The following is a 23,416-nucleotide window of genomic DNA, read 5'->3' on the forward strand; positions in this document are numbered from 1 at the left end:
TAGTGTCTGCCACTCTAGATGTATCACCTCTGTAGACCGCAGTCTGTGAATTTGTTGTTTTGTGGGAGTGTTTATATTCCCTGCCCTTCTATAGTTCTCTGTATAGCTACCTCTATATGTGTCATTGGAGACAAGGGAGTTTTAGGTTTTGAAGAAAGACATAAAAGAGTTGCATGTGGCTGTCTAGTATAGCTTTAGGCACGCTCAACTAATTAGTGTGGCTATAGGCAGCTATTTTAGTCGGCAGTTTGTATGAGCAATAAGTACTTGCAGCTCTCATTCAAGGCTTGTAGATGTAGATAAATAACTTACAAGTGCCCAGTGCATTATGCCATATAATGCAGTGCAATATATGATTGCTATGGTAGTGATGCAACATGCCATATACTGAGTACTGGATTGTTTTGATCTGCCCACTCACTGCATGGGCAACAAAATTAATGTAATTATGTACTTTGAACATAGTGCCATTTGTGATGACTTGTCAGTCAAACTATACTGTTAATAGTTTTTTTTACATGTTCCACTATAGACTGTTAATCACCTTATTTCCATGGAGGGATATGCAGTTTAGATTATCCCTTTACCTACACAATAGCAGCAGCATTTCTTATTCAAACACACACACTGCATTTATGCAGGAACAAAATGTCTCTACAAAATGTCAAACTACATGCATGTATACTGTTTATATTTTTTCACAGGTTCCCATTGTCTATGGGCCGTGTGTTGTAAACGGTAAGTCACACATACGTGTGATCTGTCTATATAATTATACCCATAATTATAGCATCGGATCTCTGTGTGTGCATGTATATGCATAAAAATAACACGTATATCTATTTATGTACGACAACTAACTGCTGCATATAGAGTAAGTCGCCGAACTCCGTCAGACATCAAAGTGCGTCAGGTAAAAGGGCGTGTAACGCACAAACAAAACAAGACTGATTACACACACTAACAGATGGCCATGGGACTATTATCCAGCGAAAACTTGGAAAATTAAATAAATGTATTTATGTACAACAACTGCATAAATTGCAAAAATTCAGTCACTTGCATACTTTTATTCACTCACAGATTACTATCGCTTGAGTGTTACTGATGCCGGAGATGGTCAAGAGACATCTGTTGGAGCGTTGTGTCCAAACCCCCCAAGAAATGACCTGACAAGGCAGTATATCGACGGCGTTGGTGATATTGGTCCCCGTGTCTTTTTTGCTGCACTTCAAGAATATTTAGTAAACTTCAATTGTCCATTTTGCCTGGGATTCACCATGCTAACCACCAACTCATCGAATTCGGCACCACTAATGTCAATTGTTAGCGCGTCCTCTGCAGAACCCGTGTTTTCACTCGTAGTTGATAGTACTGGTGTGACCCTAACTCTCGGTACGTCCAGCGTTACTTTTCCTGCTCCACAGTTTGCAGACGGGAACTCACAACAGCTGCAGATTTGTACTGATGGCACTATGGCAACTCTTTATTCTAACTGTGGGAGCCTAGGCAGCCTTCCATTCCCTGGATCCAATACTGCTGATTTTAACAACGCTATTTTGTTCGTATTGAGGAGTGTCACTACCGGCGAGATTTTCGAGGTAAGTGTCTCGTATCTTGCTTTGTACATTAAAATCATGCACGATATAAGGAGGAGTTGAGTTCAATTGTAGTCATTACATGCATACAAAAACAGATCAACGAATTGTCATTTTTTTTGTAGGGAAGAGTACAACAATTGTATGTAGTGCAATGTCCTGGTGTTGCTCAACAAAACATAGCCAATGGTCAGTGTGCTGCTCTTCCAAGAGATTGTACTCAAGCCACTCAAAGTATTGCGGCAGTCTTTGCTGCAATTGGTCCTACTACTACTACTCTCCCTCCTACGGTAAAAGAGTAGTATCCCATATCTGAGACCATGCATAAAATTATAGGGCCTCATTTATTTTAGTCTTGGGTCCAGGCCAGGCGGCACTTTACGAAAAGAACGTCAGGTCAAGTTCCAATGTGAAACTCGTGCAAAAATACCAGGAATTTCTTAGAGTGGTAATTAACCGCACTGCAGGACGCGCTCGCCCACAATCAAGCATGAATTGATTTCGTGTCCTAATTTTGCAATGATCGTGATTCATTCATGACTGATTGTGGGCATGCGTTTGGTGTTGTCAATCAGTGAAGAAATTCTGGACTTCTGCATGAGTTTCACATAGGAACTTGACCTGACATTCTTTTCTTAAGGGTGCAGCCTGGACCTGAGACTAAGTTAAACCAAACTATGCATACATATAATTGAATCAGAGTGTCTATAAGTAAAGTATCATACATACATGTGCATCTCTGATGTTGCAGGGAAAGGGTGCCCAGTAAAACAACATCAGTAGTGTCTGCCACTCTAAGATATTCCCTGCCCTTCTATAGTGCTCTGTATAGCTACCTCTATAGGTATCATTGGAGACAAGGGACAAGAGAGTTTTAGGTTTTGAGAAAGACATGAAAGAGTTGCATGTGGCCGGCTGTCTATAGTATAGCTTTAGGCACGCTCAACTAATTAGTGTAGCTATAGGCAGCTATGTTAGTCGGCAGTTTGTATGAGCAATAAGTACTTGCAGCTCTCATTCAAGGCTTGTAGATGTAGATAAATAACTTATAAGTGCCCAGTCCATTATGCCATATAATGCAGTGTAATATATGGTTGCTATGGTAGTGATGCAACATGCCATATATATACGAGTACTGGATTGCTTTGATCTGCCCACTCACTGGGAAACAAATGTAATTATGTACTTTGAACATAATATATAGTGCCATTTATGATGACTTGTCAGTCAATGCAGTTTAGATATTATCCTTTTACCTACACAATATAGCAGCAGCATTTCTTATTCAAACACACACTACATTTATGCACCCAATAGGAACAAAATGTCTCTACAAAATGTCAAACTACATGCATGTATACTGTTTATATTTCTTCACAGGTTCCCATTACCTATGGGCGGTGTGTTGTAAACGGTAAGTCACACATACGTATGATCCGTCTATATAATTATACCCATAATTATAGCGTCGGATCTCTGTGTCTGCATGTATATGCATAACAGGAGCGGATCCAGGAATTTTGGTAGGGGGGGGGAAAGCAATCTAAAAAAGGTCTACTGTTTTTCTGCTTTCTGCACGAGTCATCAAGAATTCTCAGTCATGCTCAGTATCAAACTGGGTGCATGTGGTCATAATACTGTCACCTAGCTACATCGTGATCCAGTGCATGCAGTGAGTGAGTTAATAGCTAGCTAGCTAAGTAGCTGATAGATCACTATACAGATGAAGGTTCTTAGGAGGAAGGGGGGGGGGGAATGAGCCCCCTATTCCATACCCCTGGATCCGCCCCTGCATAAACACGTATATCTATTTATGTATGACAACTAACTTAGTTTCGATTGAAGCGCAGGGCTATAGAGAAGCAGCTAGCTGGAGACATACATCTATTTGTATAATGATCGTTTTGTGGCGGATCGTTGCTGTATATAAGAACCGTAGTTAAAGTAAGTTTATAACGGCCGTGCAGAGCTTCACCGTGGAATGATAATCGTTCAGAGAGTCTTGTAGAGTACCTGTACTGAGTTTAGAGTGAAACCGCTGGAGTAGAGAGAAGCTGGAGCAAGTTTTGAACCCTTGATCGACCAACCACCACCACCACTACCACGGTTGATCGATTGAACCCAATTATAGCCTCGCTTCGCTGAATTATGTACAACAACTGCATATCTTTAAGAATTCAGTCAATTGCTATTCAATCGCAGATTACTATCGCTTGAGTGTTACTGACGCCGGAGATGGTCGAGAGACATCTGTTGGAGCGTTGTGTCCAAACCCCCCGAGAAATGACCTGACAAGGCAGTATGTCGACGGCGTTGGTGATATTGGTCCCCGTGTCTTTTTTTCTGCACTTGAAGAAGATTTAGTAAATTTCAATAGTCCATTTTGCCTGGCATTCACCATGCTAACCACCAACTCATCGAATTCGGCACCACTAATGTCAATTGTTAGCGCGTCCTCTGCAGAACCCGTGTTTTCACTCGTAATTGATAGTGCTGGTGTGGCCCTAACTCTCGGTACGTCCAGCGTTACTTTTCCTGCTCCACAGTTTGCAGACGGTAACTCACAACAGCTGCAGATTTGTACTGATGGCACTCAGGCAACTCTTTATTCTAACTGTGGGAGCCTAGGCAGTCTTCCATTCTCTGGATCCAGTGCTGATGATTTTAGATACGCTATTTTGTTCGTATTGAGGAGTATCACTACCGAATATATTTTCCAGGTAGGTATCTCGTATCTTGCTTTGTACATTAAAAATCATGCACGATACAAGGAGGAGTTGAGTTCAATTGTAGTCATTACGTATACAAAATAGATCACGAATTGTCACTTTTTTGCAGGGAAGAGTACAACAATTGTATGTAGTGCAGTGTCCTGGTACTGCTCAACAAAACATAGCCGATGGTCAGTGTGTCGTTCTTCCAAGAGATTGTACTCTACCCACTCCAAATATTGATGAAACCTTTGCTGCAATTGGTCAAATTATTACTCCTACTGTAGCTCCTACTGTTACAGTAGCTCCTCCTCTGGTAAGAAGTTGTAATCCCATGCATATCAATTATGACATATACTGTAAGATATCGATTTAAGGCGACCCTCTAAATATGCGACACTCTTGAGCTCAGGATATAAGGCCAGGCGGCACTTTAGGCCACTCCAAATGAGATTGTAGTTTCCCGTCAGAGACTCTAGTAAATTATATGCGGGTGTGAGCAGTATTATCATTATTCATTACTATGAATCTCATTATAAATGTGTTGCGTTATCAATGAATTTAAGTAATCACCCACAAAAATGTAACCATGCACACATATACCACAAACAGTAAACAAAAATCAATAAAAAGAAGTAATTTCAATATTTCATTGGATAATTAGACAAATAATGGCCATAATGACTATTAATGTGGTAGCTAAAGCAGGAAGCCCGAGTTGGACGGGAAACTACAGTCTCATTTGGAGTGGCCTTACGAAAAGAACGTCAGGTCAAGTTCCAATGTAAAACTCGTGCAAAAATACCAGGAATTTCTTAAGAGTGGTAATTAACCGCACTGCAGGACGCGCTCGCCCACGATCAAGCATGAATTGATTTCGTGTCCTAATTCTGCGATTCATAATTATATTCATGACTGGTTGTGGGCGTGCACGTTTGGTGTTGTCAATAAAAATTATATATACCAGTGAAGAAATTCTGGACTTCTGCACGAGTTTCACATAGATGTACCACCTCTGTAGACCAGGCTCTGTGAATTTGTTGTTTTGTTGGAGTGTTTATATTCCCTGCCCTTCTATAGTGCTCTGTATAGCTACCTCTATAGGTATCATTGGAGACAAGGGACAAGAGAGTTTTAGGTTTTGAAGAAAGACATGAAAGAGTTGCATGTGGCCGGCTGTCTATAGTATAGCTTTAGGCACGCTCAACTAATTAGTGTAGCTATAGGCAGCTATTTTAGTCGGCAGTTTATATGAGCAATAAGTACTTGCAGCTCTCATTCAAGGCTTGTAGATGTAGATAAATAACTTACAAGTGCCCAGTCCATTATGCCATATAATGCAATGCAATATATGGTTGCTATGGTAGTGATGCAACATGCCATATATATACTGAGTACTGGATTGCTATGATCTGCCCACTCACTGGGAAACAAATGTAATTATGTACTTTGAACATAATATAGTGCCATTTATGATGACTTGTCAGTCAAAACTATACTGTTAATATTTTTTTTACATGCATGTTCCTGTTAATCACCTATACTCATCTTTATTTTCCATGGAAGGATATGCTTTAGATTATCCTTTTACCTACACAATATATAGCAGCAGTATTTATTATTCAAACACACACACTACATTTATGCACTCAATAGGAACAAAATGTCTCTACAAAATGTCAAACTACATGCATGTATACTGTTTATATTTTTTCACAGGTTCCCATTACCTATGGGCGGTGTGTTGTAAACGGTAAGTCACACATACGTATGATCCGTCTATATAATTATACCCATATAGCGTCGGATCTCTGTGTCTGCATGTATATGCATAACAGGGGCGGATCCAGGAATTTTGGTAGGGGGAGGGAAAACAATCTAAAAAAGGTCTACTGTTTTTCTGTTTTCTGCATGACTCATCAAGAATTCTCAGTCATGCTCAGTATCAAACTGGGTGCATGTCGTCATAATACTGTCACCTAGCTACATCGTGATCCAGTGCATGCAGTGAGTGAGTTAATAGCTAGCTAGCTAAGTAGCTGATAGATCACTATATAGATGAAGGTTCTTAGGAGGAAGGGGGGGGGAATGAGCCCCCTATTCCGTACCCCTGGATCCGCCCCTGCATAAACACGTATATCTATTTATGTATGACAACTAACTTAGTTTAGATGGAAGCGCAGGGCTATAGAGAAGCAGCTAGTTGGAGACACACATCTATTTGTATAATGATCGTTTTGTGGCGGATCGTTGCTGTATAAGAACCATAGTTAAAGTAAGTTTATAACGGCCGTGCAGAGCTTCACCGTGGAATGATAATCATTCAGAGAGTCTTGTAGAGTACCTGTACTGAGTTTAGAGCGAAACCGCTGGAGTAGAGAGAAGCTGGAGCAAGTTTTGAACCCTTGATCGACCAACCACCACCACCACTACCACGGTTGATCTCGATTGAACCCAATTATAGCCTCGCTATGTGCAACAACTGCATATCTTCAAAAATTCAGTCAATTGCATACTTTTATTCACCCACAGATTACTATCGCTTGAGTGTTATTGATGCCGGAGATGGTCGAGAGACATCTGTTGGAGCGTTGTGTCCAAACCCCCCGAGAAATGACCTGACAAGGCAGTATGTCGACGGCGTTGGTGATATTGGTCCCCGTGTCTTTTTTTCTGCACTTGAAGAAGATTTAGTAAATTTCAATAGTCCATTTTGCCTGGCATTCACCATGCTAACCACCAACTCATCGAATTCGGCACCACTAATGTCCATTGTTAGCGCGTCCTCTGCAGAACCCGTGTTTTCACTCGTAATTGATAGTGCTGGTGTGACCCTAACTCTCGGTACGTCCAGCGTTACTTTTCCTGCTCCACAGTTTGCAGACGGTAACGCACAACAGCTGCAGATTTGTACTGATGGCACTATGGCAACTATTTATTCTAACTGTGGGAGCCTAGGCAGCCTTCCATTCTCTGGATCCAGTACTGCTGATTTTAACAACGCTATTTTGTTCGTATTGAGGAGTGTCTCTACCGAAGATTCTTTCCAGGTAAATGTCTCGTATCTTGCTTTGTACATTAAAACCATGCACGATACAAGGAGGAGTTGAGTTCTATTGTAGTCATTACATGTATACAAAAATAGATCATGAATCGTCACTTTTTTTGCAGGGAAGAGTACAACAATTGTATGTAGTGCAGTGTCCTGGTACTGCTCAACAAAGCATAGCCGATGGTCAGTGTGTCTCTCTTCCAAGAAATTGTGGTGCAATCGCTCAAGATCTTGGTGAAACCTTTGCTGCAATTGGTCAAATTATTACTCCTACTGTTACTCCTACTGTTACAGTAGCTCCTCCTCCGGTAAGAAGTTGTAATCCCATGCATATCAATTATGACATATACTGTAAGATCTCGATTTAAGGCGACCCTCTAAATATGCGACACTCTTGAGCTCAGGAAATTTTCTGATATAAGGCCAGGCGGCACTTTAGACCACTCCAAATGAGACTGTAGTTTCCCGTCAGAGACTCTAGTAAATTATATGCGGGTGTGAGCAGTATTATCATTATTCATTACTATGAATCTCATTATAAATGTGTTGCGTCATCAATGAATTTAATTAATCACCCACAAAAATGTAACCATGCACACATAACCACAAACAGTAAACAAAAATCAGAAGTAATTTCAATATTTCATTGGATAATTAGAGAAATAATGGCCATAATGACTATTAATGCGGTAGCTAAAGCAGGAAGCGCGAGTTGGACGGGAAACTACAGTCTCATTTGGAGTGGCCTTACGAAAAGAACGTCAGGTCAAGTTCCAATGTGAAACTCGTGCAAAAATACCAGGAATTTCTTAGAGTGGTAATTAACTGCACTGCAGGACGCGCTCGCCCACGATCAAGCATGAATTGATTTTGTGTCCTAATTCTGCGATTCATAATTTATTCATGACTGGTTGTGGGCGTGCACGTTTGGTGTTGTCAATAAAAATTATATATACCAGTGAAGAAATTCTGGACTTCTGCACGAGTTTCACATAGGAACTTGACCTGACGTTCTTTTCTTAAGTGCAGCCTGGACCTGAGACCAAACTATATGCATACAGTCAGAGTGTCTATAAGTAAAGTATCATATATACATGTGCATCTCTGATGTTGCAGGGAAAGGGTGCCCAGTAAAACAACCTCAGTAGTGTCTGCCACTCTAGATGTACCACACCTCTGTGGACCAGACTGTCTGTGAATTTGTTGTTTTGTGGGAGTGTTTATATTCCCTGCCCTTCTATAGTGCTCTGTATAGCTACCTCTATAGGTATCATTGGAGACAAGGGAGTTTTAGGTTTTGAAGAAAGACATGAAAGAGTTGCATGTGGCTGTCTAGTATAGCTTTAGGCACGCTCAACTAATTAGTGTAGCTATAGGCAGCTATTTTAGTCGGCAGTTTGTATGAGCAATAAGTACTTGCAGCTCTCATTCAAGGCTTGTATAGATGTAGATAAATAACTTACAAGTGCCCAGTGCATTATGCCATATAATGCAGTGCAATATATGGTTGCTATGGTAGTGATGCAACATGCCATATATATATACTGAGTACAGTAGAACCTCGATTATCCGGACACCTTGGTTCCAGAAGCAGGCCGGATAAGTGAATATGCCGGATAATCGAATAGATAAACCACGCCTTGATCCACCCACTTTATTGATGAACAGCAGTGCCACATGGTTGTCTGCGCATGCGCAAAAGAAAAGCAGGCATGTCTCCATGGTAACAGCTGCAACGCGCATGCGCATTTGAGGGACACGCCCATTTTCTGAATTATGTAATCTGATTAAAAAGAAAACTGCCAAGCCGGATAATCGAGGTTCCGGATAATCGAGGGCCGGATAATCGAGGTTCTACTGTACTGGATTGCTTTGATCTGCCCACTCACTGGGCAACAAATGTAATTATGTACTTTGAACATAGTGCCATTTGTGATGTCTTTTGACTTGTCAGTCAAACTATATAGCTACTGTAAATGTTAATAGTTTTTTTTACATGTTCCACTATAGACTGTTAATCACCTACTCATCTTTATTTTCCATGGAAGGATATGCAGTTTAGATTATCCTTTTACCTACACAATAGCAGCAGTATTTATTATTCAAACACACACACTACATTTATGCACCCAGTAGGAACAAAATGTCTCTACAAAATGTCAAACTACATGCATGCATATACTGTTTATATTTTTTCACAGGTTCCCATTGCCTATGGGCAGTGTGTTGTAAGGCAGTGTGTTGTAAACGGTAAGTCACACATACGTGTGATCCGTCTATATAATTATACTAATATAGCATCGGATCTCTGTGTCTGCATGTATATGCATAAACACGTATATCTATTTATGTACGACAACTAACTGCTGCATGCATATACTGTATAGAAGAAAATTTTTGCAGGTGCAAATTTTCGCTATTTGGCTCCAGAGCCCTCAGCAGAAATTTTGCTAATATTCGCGTTTAAATGCCAGGAAACCACACCCACCAATAGTTTTGCATGTGAAATTACCAGTACGTGGGAGTTTTCTTTTTCAGTTATTTGCATGCACACATTTTTATTCACTGAAATTCAAAGTTTCATATATACCATTGGATTCCTTGTTAAAAAGTGCTTCTATCTATATGCTGTAGAGCAACCAGCTAAACGTTAGCATTTTCCATGCAGAACTTGAGTCCCAGGCATACTTGTCCACCACGTAAAGCAGACTTTAGCACATGATCTAAAGGTTACCTTACAAAAAGGAACACACATGATTACATAATTTTCATAACATAAAAATTCTACATAAAGTGCATTTTCAACAAGTTGGTAGCCTAAATGTCCTAAGAGTGAATGATGTATGTATATCAGTGTCCTAGTATAGTGCAATACCCCTCCCTCATATACCTACAGCCCCCTACACTCCCTATATGGTAGACTTTGAGACACTCAGACTTACACATGCATGCACTGACAGTAAAAGCTACTGATAACGTCACCCCCCCCCCCGTTTTGCAAGCATTATAGAAAATGACAATGACAATGTTTTCCAAGGCTGCATGTTACATGACTATACAGAGAATACTCTACTCAACACTACTGTGCTATAAACATTCGTGTTGGCTTAACTCCGCCCAACTAATACTCGTTCATGGTCGTAGCAACTGAATAGAAAACGTTTTTGCTTCAATTTGCTTATAATTATGGTTTTCTCTATAGGCGTGGTTTGTGAAGCTGAACATGATGATTCTGTATGGGGGCTTGTCTTCCCTGCCACTGTGGCTGGCTGTTCCTATTCCCAGCAATGCCCACAACATGGAAATGGATTAACTTTAGGTATCATTATCATTCCAAGTAATCATGACTGTGTGCATGTTGATGCATGTGCATGTATTTAGGTACTGCGACTCGTTCCTGTACACTGGGTGGTGTCTGGGAAGCAGTGAATACTGATAACTGCACTAGGGAAGTATTCATCTCACTTAATGACAGGGTGAGACTTTTGCAGTTACAGTGTATACTTTGGTTCATACAATGTAACAGGTAAACACATGATTGCAGAGCACATTCATAATAATAAAATATGCAACCAGGAGTACATGCATGAAGGGGAGTAAGCAACTACACTACACACCGTACAGGGGCGTAGCTTAATTAATGGCTATATTACACGAATACATGCACTGCATGTCATCTATAGGACGTACTGTATACATTGCACGTGTATATATCGTCAAAGGCTTATAAAGAGAAGAGAGCATGCAACTCACTATCTGCCCTATGTAATCACAGAGGCAGGATACACTATAAATAATATTATAGTGGCAAAAGTCAATATATCGCTTATGACAATCTTTCAACTATAGTTTCTATTCCCCCCATTCAGGCAAATGAACTATTTTCTAGAAATGCATCTCAGAATGAAGTTGATGACCTTCTTGTTTCTCTTGCGGAGGCTACTAGTGTAAATGCAACAGGAGACTCCACCATGTTCCCCCAAGACCTCAGCATTACTAATATGATCGTCAAGTCAAGTGTGAATTACCTCGTTCAAAGTGTTGAGACTGCTAGTCCCATGTCTTCTCTCAATTTTAGTGAAGTAAGACTCAAACATTTCCCTTTTGTTTAAATAGTTGAGTCTTGCAGGAAGTTATGAACATTCTCAACAATCTTCTGGACGAGAGGAATACAGAAGGATGGGAAAGATTACAAATGGTAAATGGTATAAGTAATGGAACAGATACAGATATGCTTACATGGCTATGAGTGCCACAAGCAAGCAGCTAGTTTATTGGTGTGGTAGTAGATTGTGGTGAAGGGCCAATAATCTGTTAGTGGCACAAATTGCCATGTAATAACTACTTTATTGACTCTTCGTACCACTCCTGAAACCACAAATGTCTCGTGTGTCCACAATGATTTGAAGTAGTGGGTGGATGGTGGCTATAGGTTCAATGCAATATGCCATATAATACTGGCACTGCATTCCTTTGATCTCAGAGGTCAAAAGGCAACAAAGATAATTAACTGACAATCATGCAAATATTCTTCAGTATTCTGCTGCCGAGAGTCAGCAATTGCTGTTGAGTGCAGAGTTATATGGTCAGTATGTGTCATTGGCACTAAGGAGTGAAGCTGTGGATACAGGCAACATGACAGAGATCACACTTGTGAGACAGAACATTGGTAGGCATACTTCTTCACCATGCATTTATAATGATTGCTATAAAGTTGATTTGAAGCTCTTTGCATTTACCATCCAGTGCTATCTGCAATTGAAGTTGACATCACTAATTTGGACGACATCATCTTTCCTGAAGCTGTTAAAGTCAGTGAAGAAACAGGCTCAGCCCAAACTGTGATACCAGCTGCTCTTCTTATGGAGAGAGGCGCTCGAGGTATTTCATAAAACCAAAATCTGTTATCCATGTCTGTCTCAATTTTCAGATGGGAATGTTACAGCAGTCAACATTCTATTTTCCAACTTGGAGGATTTTCTTCCAAAAACCAATCTTGAAATGTACAGTACTAAGTCATGTTCTGCTCAGTCTCATTGTATATGCTTATATACACAGAAACACAACCAGACCAGTATCACAGGTTATTTCTAGTCAAGTCTTCTCCAATGTAAAGTTAACTAACTCTCAGACAAAGGCAACCTTCAGATTCACCACCCAAAAGGTATAGTGAACTTACAAGCTACACTAAGTTCATGCTTGTGTGTGCAGTTGTCTGAAGATGAAGTTGCTGAAAATGCAAGATGTGTATTTTGGAGTGTTTCTAGGTGAGCTGCATGTCCTTTTAATGTTTATCGTTGACAAAGATTTATTTGGTCAGTGATGCGGCCAACAGCAATTGGTCCACGGAAGGTGTGACTACAGTCAGTGTGGATGAAGACGAGCAAATGAGAGTATTTGATATTGTCTGTGAGAGCAGTCATTTCACAGCATTTGCTGTTCTAATGGATGTCACTGGAGCATTAAATGTGAGCCTCATTATATACAGCGAACCCTTGAATCAGTTCTTTATAATTATGATCTTTTGTAGGACACAACTCCAGAGATCAGGTTTGCTCTGTCGGTGGTGACTTATGTTGGTTGTTCCATCTCCATCTTCTTTCTTCTGTTGTCTATCCTCTATTTCTTGACATTGAGGTAATTATTGAAGCTTTGCATACATAATTATCCTTGCTATAATTATGCTGTTGATGTTTAGAAAAGAGCTGCTGACCAAGGTTCATAGCTTCATTCATCTCAACCTGTCTATTTCTTTGCTCCTTGGTTACGTGGTGTTCCTGTCAGGAGTAGATACAGCTGTGGCCAACGAGGTGTCACTTGAGTTGTGTATCTATAAATTATGCAGTATTGTATATAGCTGGTACAGTTTACTTTAAAACTTTAATTCATGCTGAAATTCATATTTATGAGCAAGCCTATAATATATACTACTCCATTTGCGAACTTTGCGAGTGCTTATGGCATCGCAAAAATAAGATTGCAGATACCTATTTCAGTATACTTTTATGATATTATGCACGATCATTGCCTGATTGTAAAAGTTATACAGATAGCAAGGTCTCAAATTTTTCTGCTTATTTGGCTCATTCACAAAGATTGTTCACTGTTCCAAACTTTTACTGTATATGCATGTAGTATCCGCGACTTGGCCTTTACTCTCGTATATTGGTTTGGGGCTGTTAGAACTGACAGTAATCTTTGAAAGTTCCTTCATCACTTGCAGGTGGCGTGTGTGTTTGTGGCTGTTCTCCTTCACTACCTGTTCACTACTGTGTTTTTTTGGATGCTGTGTGAGGGAATCATGCTCTATCTCATGTTGGTGGTTGTCTTCAACCGAATATCTAAGAAATGGTGGATATTCTTTATTATTGGATGGGGTAATGAAAGATCTTTTTTACAATGCACTATACTAATGCGTAATTATATTGTGCATTCCCAGCCACTTTCACTGCATGCTTGGCTAAACTAATATACTGCATGCACATGTCATACTGCAGCTTAGCCTCGTTCCCAGGTCGATTTTTCTTTAATAGAACAAAGTTGAAAATATACTAGTTAGTGACCTAGCATTATTTTACAGACAACTCAGTTGGTAACTGCATGTAGCTAAGCTTGTCCTTTCTTGCGCATGCACGCACTGTCAGCCCTTGAACACAATAAAGAAGACAACCTCTAGCTCTCTTATAACAAATGCGTGAATTACTTATATACTCCTCTGGAGGGTTCATCCATTCATATACATGACGTGATTACTATAACAGCATTCTGTCGAGTGCCTTGGGTATGTTTTTTGCAGTTGTTCCAGTGATACCGGTGGCTATATCTGCTGGAATTATTCATGACCAGTATGGCACAGAAGAGTAGTAAGTTTTATATTGTATATTTCATCATCTCCAAATTCTATAAATAACTGCATGCATGTTACAGCTTACCCCAATAAAGAATTCGTGTAATTATTACAAGCCTTTATTATTGTACTTCAGTTGTTGGATTGCCGTTGGTGCTGGTGATAAAGGAGCCATATGGGCATTTGTTGTACCCATGCTACTAGTTGTTCTGGTGAGATCTCTCTATAGCTATAGCTTGCAAATGCATCGGAATAATTGTAGTGTATATGTAGCAGCAGTTTTTGACTCAGAGTATACACATCTGTCATTGTATAGCAGCAGTTTTTAAGAGTATACACTCATCAGTTTATTTTTATATGATAACTATATCTACCTGTACAGGCGAATGTATTCTTCCTCTTGGCTGCTTTGCGCAGTGTCTATAATCTGAGAAAGTCAACCATGCAACAAATTGGGGAAAATAAATCTTTACAGTTATTCTCGTGAGTTTGTCCACTCTCATTCCTGCTATTCAGTAACATGTTGATCCCAATGCTTGTATATGCATGCAGACAACTCTTCAAGGCCACCATAATTCTCCTTCCATTGCTCGGGCTGACTTGGGTGTTTGGTCTACTCTCAGTCAACAGCAGCACCATTGTGTTTGCATGGTTGTTCTCTATCTTTAACTCACTGCAAGGCCTGTTTGTATTCATCTTCCATGTGCTCAGGAGTGAAAAAGTGCGTGTTTCATTTTTAGCATTTTTATGTCTAGATCTCTTCTAATTTTTAGGTCACAAACTTCCTGAAGCAGTGCAGAAAGAGAATGGATAGCGTTGTATCAACTTCTGCCTCAGGAAAAAATAATCAGGTAAAAGTTATATAGGTATACTAATGTCTAGACAGATGGATCGCCTATAGTAGTATATGCTGTATTATGCATGCTCGTTTCCATCGTAGTTCAAGTTAGAAATTATATTGTTTATATAATTATATTATAATTTTTTTTATGCAGAGCAAAAATCCAACGAGTGGTGTTCAGCTCAAGCCAAGTCACTCTAGACTCAGCAAACACGATCATAGTAACATGAAAAATGAAGCCATTAAAGTCGATGAGACTGCTGAATCTGAATTCAACTCAGAGAAGTCATACATTACTTGATTGCTTGAAAATGATAACAATTAAGTGGCACGAAACTGTAACCTTTAATTAGAGAATAAAATGCTCACGCTCACAGGAAAGCCTAATAGAAGCACAGCTAGCTACTAACATAGATTGTTTTCACCTAGTGCCGCTATATATACTATACTAGCGGAATGAATTATATAGTGCAAAGTTTTATTTGAAGTCCATATACTGGTTGTTGTCATTGTGTATATTATTTAAGACCTATAGATCTGTACTGATGATTTATTAACACACATAGTTTTAATGATTGTTCACGATATGGATTCATCATTGGACCCCGGGGTGTTCTCGGTATTCGTATCCCATGCACTCCCATTGAGACATTTCTCAGAGACTATAACAGTGGTGTAGGGGCTCTATAGTTTTTTGAATGGAAAAAAGTACGCCTATCTACATATTATAGTGCAGCTTGATAAACCATCTCGCCTAGAAAGATGGGGGGGGGGCTCCAGTCCCTAGAGCCCCTTCCTTCCTATACGCCATGCACTGTTATGCTACCTATATAATAATATTCTTGGTGTATAAGCATGCATATACGTATCACAACAAGAGTCAATGTACAGTAGACTCTCATTAATCCGGTCACCCTTGGGACCATGCAGCTTGGCCGGAATAGCGAGGTGGCTGTAGCTCAGGAAATAGCCGCGGTTTAAAAACGACCTTACCTCGAATCTAATGACTACTTTTGCGGTTCTTGTCTCGAGGATAATGTAGGATAATGAATCATTCTGTTCTCTTTTAAGTGTAATCCATTGCTAAACCACACCCAAAACATCATATCCGGCCGTAATATACGTATAAAATTACATTGAAAACCTTGTTTGTATGGAACGCCGTTTGCGACAAAATTCAGGCAGATGTGATAGGCGTGTGCATCCAATATAAAATCGATTTTTTACAATTGATTTTCGATTTACACGTGAATCAATCATACACCTGTGATAACATGTTGAAGTAATATAAAAAAAAAAAGAAATATTCGGGTTTGTAATTAAATAAATCACCGAATTGTAGGTGTAGCATACATAGCTACAGAATAGACAAGTTTTTATTATTGTGACAAAGTGGTTTTTGATTGCTGAATGTGCTTGTGATATCTGATCATGTAACAAGGGCGGGTTGTATGTTGAACGAGAGGTCATAGGTCATAGCTTCGGCCATCAGATATCTGTACACGCTGAGTAGACAATGAGCATCCAATGCTGTGTGTGTGTGAGGGGGATGGGGGGGGGGTGAGGGTGTGTGTGGGGGGGAGGGAGGGTGTGTAATATAATTATGATAAGGGATAATAATTGTGGTGCAAGGTGTGTACGTTTACTAAGAGGTGTGGGTGTGCAGTCGTAAGGGTGCACGGTTGAATAGACATAACCACCCCATGTTTGAGCATGCGTGGACAGGTCAAAATTTACTCTAAATCGAGGCCAAATCTAAGCATAATTATTTAGGCACAGGGATATTGCCTGGGGACAGGCATGCAATATTGACTACACTGGGATGCAAGCATGGGAAAGATGCACACAGTAAATAGCTCTAGCTGTGAAACAATACAGATCAACACCTAGAATTGAAAGGACTTAATCTCACCTGCATAAGTTATCTGCTCAGGGGTCAAGGGTCGTTTCTCCCAGTCAGATAGTTGCTGAGACTTGTCCAATGGTTTCCCTACACACTTCTCCACAAGTAGAGCTAGACCTCCTGTCCTCTCTGACCCCTCGTCTCGTGACCACACCCCCTTTGGTGGGGAGATGGTCTTGGTGAGACGGTTCTGAGCCAGTAGCGGATGTAAGGGGAGCTGCGACTGTGTGGTGGGTGTGGTCTTGAGGTGAGGGTGAGTACAAGGAGAGGGAGTGGGAGAAGGCTTCTTCAGTTCCTCAACCTGTACGGATAAAATATGAACACTCTGAACTCTCTTCAATGGTAGTATATCTTATATGTAAGTGCAAAGACAACCCCACAACTCACCAAAATACACCTCAGACCACCTAATCAAACAATTTCCCCAGACTCCCCCCTCTAGTTGGCGGCACGCTTTGCGCCCCTTCTTCCCCCCATTAATTCCAAATCCTGTATGACACGCAGCTGCCACATTATAGCTTTTATCTCACCATTTTTTCCATCTGTTGCAGGTCCAGTACTCTGACGGGTGAGCTCACTATAGCTCTGGTGAATGGCCAAGACTTGGACAGCATGTGAAGGTCACCACGGATACCATAACCTGTAGGGGCAAAAATGCATTGGAATTAAAGTGCATAATTGTAATAAACTATTAATAAGCTACATAACTGTAGTGCTCACAGAAAACCAGCTCACACAAAAAGTGTATACCGTATAGCGGGTAATTTTCGTGGGGTAAAATATTCGTTATTTTCGTGGGCAAGCTGACATCTACGAAATTTTAACGTAGGCGTGGCTTACCGGAACGTAGGAATGCAGTGCAGGCAACGAGGCTAAACAAAATTTTTACTCACAAAAACCACCGTTTCTCGAGTTGAACAAATTTGTTTACCAACGAAAATTACCCGCTATACGGTACATGTATAAATGCAACTACTAACTGTCTAGTAATTTCTTAATCCATTGACCATGAAAAAAAATTGGAAACAGCTAGTAACGGTAATCAAGCCATACAGACATTTAGTTAGAGCTCTGCTCATGCACCTAGTTTGAGTGTCTGCTCTGAGTGGAATAGACAGCTGATAAACTGAGTGAGTGCGTCCACTCCAACGGCCCTCGGTAGGTGAACCATGTCCAGCAGGTACACCGCCTCCTCCACAGCCAGCTGGAGGACAGCCAGTCTAGACACAGTGCACATGTGTGTGTAGGTGAATATTTGAAATTTGAACAAAGACACCTCACTCGATAGAAACTTAGTGGAGGCTTATCATAAAAGTGCGTTAGCATCCAAAAAAATTCTTAGAATTGTACATATAATCTTTTTCTTCCTCTTCGGGTGCTATGAGTAAGAATGAGGCCATCAGTATAATAATTATTTGGTCACCAATTCTATATTTTGCACAATCGGAAGTGTGGCTAAAAATGTACATAGCTCAAAAACAAAAACTGCACGTACCTCTCAACCCCTCTGTTACAGTACGGCAGTTTCCACTCAGCATCAATCCCTATCACGGTGTTCGGCTGTGCAAATTAAATTACTGATAATGATGTTAACACTCTCACTTGTTTGATAGCGTCCCAGCATTGCTCAAACCCCGCCCATTTGTCGACAAACACCACACTAGAGAGAGGGAGAGCGAACTTGAAGAACCGTGTGTCATGAGTTGCATCTAGTTTCACTGTACGGCTCTTTTGCCTCTTTTTTTTGCCAGAAGAACTGCATAATATTATACATACAAAGAACATGAAAGAGATTTTAATACCATAGAGACTTTAGCAATGACTCTATAAAGATTGCTAAAACATCTTGGACTAGCTGGCACTCGTTAGGTCAATACCGTATTACTAGAATGTGCATCAAAATTTGCGAACTTTGCGATGGTTGATCAATTCGCAACAATAAACTCCGCAAAACCTAAATTATTACTAGTAAATACACACGATCCTTGCCAAAACGCAATAGTTAGATCGCAAAGGGTCAAATTTTCTGCTGATATAGCTCATTCGCAAAGGTTTTTTACCCGCAAAATATTTTAGTAATACGTACGGTACATAGTTCAAAGAAGTTAGAACAATAGAGCAATAATACAGCACGACTGATTGAATGTATACATATATGGCCATGCATACCTATTGATTGGCAGCCATAATTAAACTATACGGATACATGTAAGCCCATAGACAAATTCATGATCTAAAGCATAACAGCTTTGAACTATATGTACCGTATTACTAGAATATTTTGCGAATGAGCCATATCAGCAGAAAATTTACCCTTTGGGACATACGTGCATGACCAGCGTTAAATGAAGCATCTCATAACTTTAGTTCCGTTGGTCTAATCACATGAAAGCATACAAAGCTAGATGGCGTCTTAAAATCAAAAGTCTATGGCTTGTTTTTGACAAAATATCAAGGCTTTTTTCCAAGAAATTATGGCCTGTTACAAATTTGAGATTTAAGCATACAGTAGAACCTCGATCATTCGGCCCTCCATTATCCGGAACCTCGATTATCCGGCTTGGCAGTTTTCTTGTTATCAGATCAGAAAATGGGCGTGTCCCTCAAACGCGCATGCGTGTTGAAGCTGTTACCATGGAGACATACCTGCTTATCTTCTGCGCATGCGCATATATACAACCATGTGGCACTGCTGTTTATCAATAAAGTGGGTGGGTCAAGGCGTGGTTTATCTATTCGATTTTCCGGCATATTCACTTATCCGGCCTGCTTCTGGAACCAAGGTGTCCGGTTAATCGAGGTTCTACTGTACCATGAAATAGCCAGCTTTCAGAAAATCATAAAATCGTTGAAATTGGACCATTAAAACTCTAATCTAGACTCTCAAACTACAGGGGACCTGCAATTAAAACGTGTACAGTTGTATATACAGGATTGGAATATGATCCCCTAGCTACTAGCCCACCTCTGTGCCTCTAGCTGTATCTGCACTGAGAAGGGCAGCTGTTGGACGGGCAGCTCACACCTGCCGGCCCAATACACAGCTGCAGCGATGTCATTGTGATACACCAGCTCCTTCACCAGCTGGAACTGTAGGGCGGTGTTGTCCTCGACTACACTCTGTATGTGTGTGGGAGGGGGGAGGCTGAAGGTACATGCAATATGTACTAATCCCATGCATACAAATATACTGTACAGTACTTAGCGGAAGTAAAAGTTTCTTCACCATTTCGTAATAAACTTTTGGTGGAAGGAATGACAATTTAGGTATCTATAGTTAGTAACAATTAATGCACACTGATGCAGTAGGGGAGACTTTGTATAATTATAGAGAGTGTATGACTATAACAATACCTCTAATAGGTCATTGATGTTGCCCTCGGTGATGGCGCCCTGCAAAGAGTTCATAGGTCAACCATTATCATAATTATGTCTCATATAACGCACGCAGTAAATGGGATTGCATCTGCTTACCTCAACGTATCTCTTCTGGAGGAGGTGGTGGAGTGACGCAGTGGACCAACGGCTGTGGATGTGGGAGAACTTGGCTGCAGCAATTAATCACATGATTATCACATGATAAACACATGGTGAATACGTACAAAGATCCAGGTTGTATTTGGTGACCATGCGATGAGCAAGACGATACAGCTGTTTCAAGTTGAGCTTGCAGTTACACTTGGAGAGGAGTTCGTCCATGGAGTCCTTTGGGATCAGCGAGCACTCAGAAACAAACCTGAGTGTAATAATTATTATATAATAATTATACTAACATTTCGCTCAAAACAGTAGTTTCTAGACAAATGTGAAAGAGAATGTTACGATATATGTTACGTAACGTACACATGTACACATGCTCTTATACTAACGAGGATTCAATACACGTACATGCAAGGAAACGTTTCTCAAATAATGGAAGATATAATTATTATAGGCAATTTGGTAACAATCAAATCTCTCAGCCTGGCCAAGTTTGTCCGTGTGGTACAGTCTCGTGTGACAATATGTATCTAATCAATTAAAGCAGGTCTATTGTGCTAATAAAATCAAACCTGTTGTCTCACAAGCAGACCACTTGAAATTAATCATGCAGTATACGATTCCAAGGTGCTAATAATTAATGATGTCATCGAGTTTATCAAGAAGAGAGGGCATGCAGCTCACTATAGAAGAATTTAAATGTGGGAGGATATTATATAGAATTAGAATTTGTGCTCAATGAGCACAGAAACATTTTCAAACTCTATAATTATAATTATTATCGGATACATGCACCGAGGCATAATTATGTTAAGCTTTATACTAGTAACCCTTACCGAGTATACGTACAGGGGGGGAAAGGGGGATATCCCCCCTAGCTCCAATTTCCTCCCCCTCCCCCCTAAAATTTGTATTCAGGTACTAGTTGGGGTCCATATATAGCTGGCAAGTTTACATACTAACATACAGTTGACCTTTTTTTAGCAACATTTTCTAGTTACTTTTCTTATTTCCCCCTCTACTTCAAAATCCTGTATGACACCCTGACGTATATATAGGTGAATATGTGCATGCCTAGACCTGCGCACATGAGGTGACCGAGTAGTCTTTATGCAAACCTGTTGATCTTGGTTTGTGTGGTTCCAGGCTCACAGAGATCATCCAACAACGCCACAAACTCCTCTTGAAGTGTCTTGCTCTCCTCGATGTAGCTGCCATTAAGAACAATACTAATAATGGATGTCCGTGTAAGTGTGTAAGGGCAAAGGAGGTCCAACATGCATGCACGATTGATTGAATCACTGCAAGTTTAATACATTTTCCAGTAAAATTTTGCTTCCAGTCACGTGATAACATGCAGGGCCCAATACACTGAACTTGTAGTAATTCGTGCGAGCATGTCGGACCTCCTCTGGTGTAAGGGCACTCACCCCTCTATCAGGTTGATCTTGTCCAATGCCACGAGAGGTAGCAGTATCTGTACATATGAATAACCATGGTAACATAAAGGTGCATCTATACATGTGTACGTATAAAGAATGATCCACCCATGAATGTGGTTTTCATACAATCATCATTGCTACAATAAGAATTGAGTTTATTCAACTTGTCATGGATACTGTAACAACGTCACTGGTTCACTTGTATATATAGCGAGACATTTTCGTGTGGTGCAAAATTTTGCGTTTTTCGAGTTAATGCAAAACTGGAATAACTCCCACGCACTGGTATTTCACATGCAAAGCTATTGGTAGTGATATAGTCAAAATAGTGAACATTTCCCGCTATACAAAACTAATCGCAACTACAACAATAAAACAGTTTCCAAGTTCCAATTTTATTTCTTCACAGACGCCTTCTGTGTACTACAGATGAGAAAGATACATAACTTGCGATCATGTGATACAGTACCAATCTCACTAAAAAGAGCTTGACTATATAAACCTTACTTCCCCTCCATACATCGGTTGTTACGCTACAAGCTAGGGACTTCCCCTCCCAGGGTGTCATACAGGATTTTGAAGTAGAGGGGGGAAATGAGAAAAGTAACCAAAAAATGTTGCTAAAAAAAGGTCAACTGTTATTTCAATACCCAGCTATGGACACTCAGTCATAATTGAAAGGGGGGGAAAATTGGAGCTAGGGGGGGATATCCCCCCCTTTCCCCCCCCCCTGTATGACACCCTGCAGGCTCCATACATCAGTTGTTACGCTACAAGCTAGGGACTTCCCCTCCATACATGCAGTTGTTACGCTACAAGCTAGGATCATTTTCAAGGCAGACCTAATTCATTAGCAATAGTCTAAGAACTGTATCATTGTACATGTGTATAATTATGATATATATTGCCTACTATAGAGATTGATGCATGTACAGAGTCCCCCACTAGACCCCTCTATTAGACTATTGATCCTGCACTTTGGATTAGAGGCTGTTGATTTACGAGTATTAGGTACGGATTCCCCTCCATCACGCAGTTGTTACACTACAAGTTAGTTAGGCATACAAGAGGTACTAGCTGCACCGTTTTTAATTCACTTCTATATATAGGATCAGGATCATACAGGCACTGGAGAACTGGAGAACTCGGAGTATGCAGGGCACAAGTATAACTAGAATACCAGAGAACCAGAGAACTGGAAAACTATGATAGCAGCTTAACCTCATAGTGGAAAGGTGCTGGAATACAAGAGAATTGGAGAAACTAGGAGAGCGTTATAATTATTATACATTTAGTGGAGCAGACACTCCAAAAAAACCATTGAATCCACAGAAATGGTTGTACAATAGGTTCTTTATAAGTTTGATGGTTGATTGATGAAGTGTAGTTGATATGCTGTATTGGATTTGCTAAATGTGTTCCAAACAATCACATGAGCAACCGAAAAGTGTAGCCTAGGAGAGCCAGAGAACTGGAGAAATAGGAGAGCTCACTATTATAGTAGAGCAGACAGTAGAATACCAAATAACCAGGGAGCCAGAG

General features: G+C 40.3%; 3 protein-coding genes across 4 annotated transcripts in view; 1 reads left to right on the plus strand and 2 right to left on the minus strand.

Moving 5' to 3' along the window:
• LOC135342578 (uncharacterized) overlaps positions 1–23,416 on the plus strand; it is a 38,702-nt gene that overhangs the window by 3,750 nt on the left and 11,536 nt on the right. Inside the window, exons 5-33 of one of the 2 annotated variants that reach the window (XM_064539327.1) lie at positions 705–738; positions 1,084–1,601; positions 1,724–1,888; positions 2,979–3,012; positions 3,801–4,318; positions 4,437–4,625; positions 6,029–6,062; positions 6,842–7,359; positions 7,481–7,669; positions 9,563–9,611; positions 10,564–10,680; positions 10,743–10,837; positions 11,231–11,443; positions 11,491–11,559; positions 11,898–12,030; positions 12,108–12,242; positions 12,292–12,364; positions 12,420–12,525; positions 12,573–12,628; positions 12,682–12,829; positions 12,892–12,998; positions 13,060–13,171; positions 13,585–13,738; positions 14,158–14,224; positions 14,345–14,420; positions 14,591–14,691; positions 14,761–14,929; positions 14,982–15,059; positions 15,204–15,615. In XM_064539327.1, coding sequence (XP_064395397.1) covers positions 705–738; positions 1,084–1,601; positions 1,724–1,888; positions 2,979–3,012; positions 3,801–4,318; positions 4,437–4,625; positions 6,029–6,062; positions 6,842–7,359; positions 7,481–7,669; positions 9,563–9,611; positions 10,564–10,680; positions 10,743–10,837; positions 11,231–11,443; positions 11,491–11,559; positions 11,898–12,030; positions 12,108–12,242; positions 12,292–12,364; positions 12,420–12,525; positions 12,573–12,628; positions 12,682–12,829; positions 12,892–12,998; positions 13,060–13,171; positions 13,585–13,738; positions 14,158–14,224; positions 14,345–14,420; positions 14,591–14,691; positions 14,761–14,929; positions 14,982–15,059; positions 15,204–15,350 — 4,404 coding nt within the window. In that variant the 3' untranslated portion in view covers positions 15,351–15,615. Of the gene's footprint in view, positions 1–704; positions 739–1,083; positions 1,602–1,723; positions 1,889–2,978; positions 3,013–3,800; positions 4,319–4,436; positions 4,626–6,028; positions 6,063–6,841; positions 7,360–7,480; positions 7,670–9,562; positions 9,612–10,563; positions 10,681–10,742; positions 10,838–11,230; positions 11,444–11,490; positions 11,560–11,897; positions 12,031–12,107; positions 12,243–12,291; positions 12,365–12,419; positions 12,526–12,572; positions 12,629–12,681; positions 12,830–12,891; positions 12,999–13,059; positions 13,172–13,584; positions 13,739–14,157; positions 14,225–14,344; positions 14,421–14,590; positions 14,692–14,760; positions 14,930–14,981; positions 15,060–15,203; positions 15,616–23,416 lie in introns of those variants that run through there. The other variant, XM_064539328.1, reaches the window with a different exon arrangement.
• On the minus strand, positions 16,479–18,738 carry LOC135342434 (exonuclease mut-7 homolog). The gene is made up of 6 exons (XM_064539163.1): positions 18,555–18,738; positions 18,448–18,512; positions 18,036–18,172; positions 17,483–17,592; positions 16,962–17,253; positions 16,479–16,579 (listed from the first exon to the last, which is right to left on the minus strand). The coding sequence occupies exons 1-6, from the start codon at positions 18,735–18,737 to the stop codon at positions 16,479–16,481; spliced, it is 888 nt and encodes a 295-aa protein (XP_064395233.1). The 5' UTR covers position 18,738.
• LOC135342435 (uncharacterized) lies at positions 19,828–22,396 on the minus strand. Its single transcript, XM_064539164.1, has 8 exons — positions 22,382–22,396; positions 21,863–21,909; positions 21,551–21,643; positions 20,555–20,688; positions 20,427–20,500; positions 20,307–20,345; positions 19,918–20,072; positions 19,828–19,840 (listed from the first exon to the last, which is right to left on the minus strand). The coding sequence occupies exons 1-8, from the start codon at positions 22,394–22,396 to the stop codon at positions 19,828–19,830; spliced, it is 570 nt and encodes a 189-aa protein (XP_064395234.1).

This window comes from Halichondria panicea, chromosome 10 (genome assembly GCF_963675165.1).
Source record: "Halichondria panicea chromosome 10, odHalPani1.1, whole genome shotgun sequence".
Taxonomy (NCBI): Eukaryota; Metazoa; Porifera; class Demospongiae; order Suberitida; family Halichondriidae; genus Halichondria; species Halichondria panicea.

Excerpts from the sequence above, each read along its gene's own strand:
- LOC135342434 (XM_064539163.1), bottom strand. The coding sequence starts at position 18,737 with ATGTTCTTTGTATGTATAATATTATGCAGTTCTTCTGGCAAAAAAAAG. Across the intron at positions 17,593-18,035 it reads AGAGCAGACACTCAAACTAG|GTTATGGTATCCGTGGTGAC; the intron begins GTGCATGAGCAG and ends TTGCCCCTACAG. Across the intron at positions 17,254-17,482 it reads TGCAACAGATGGAAAAAATG|GTTGAGGAACTGAAGAAGCC; the intron begins GTGAGATAAAAG and ends TTATCCGTACAG.
- LOC135342435 (XM_064539164.1), bottom strand. Across the intron at positions 21,644-21,862 it reads AAGATCAACCTGATAGAGGG|CTACATCGAGGAGAGCAAGA; the intron begins GTGAGTGCCCTT and ends TCTTAATGGCAG. Across the intron at positions 20,689-21,550 it reads ACACAAACCAAGATCAACAG|GTTTGTTTCTGAGTGCTCGC; the intron begins GTTTGCATAAAG and ends TATTACACTCAG.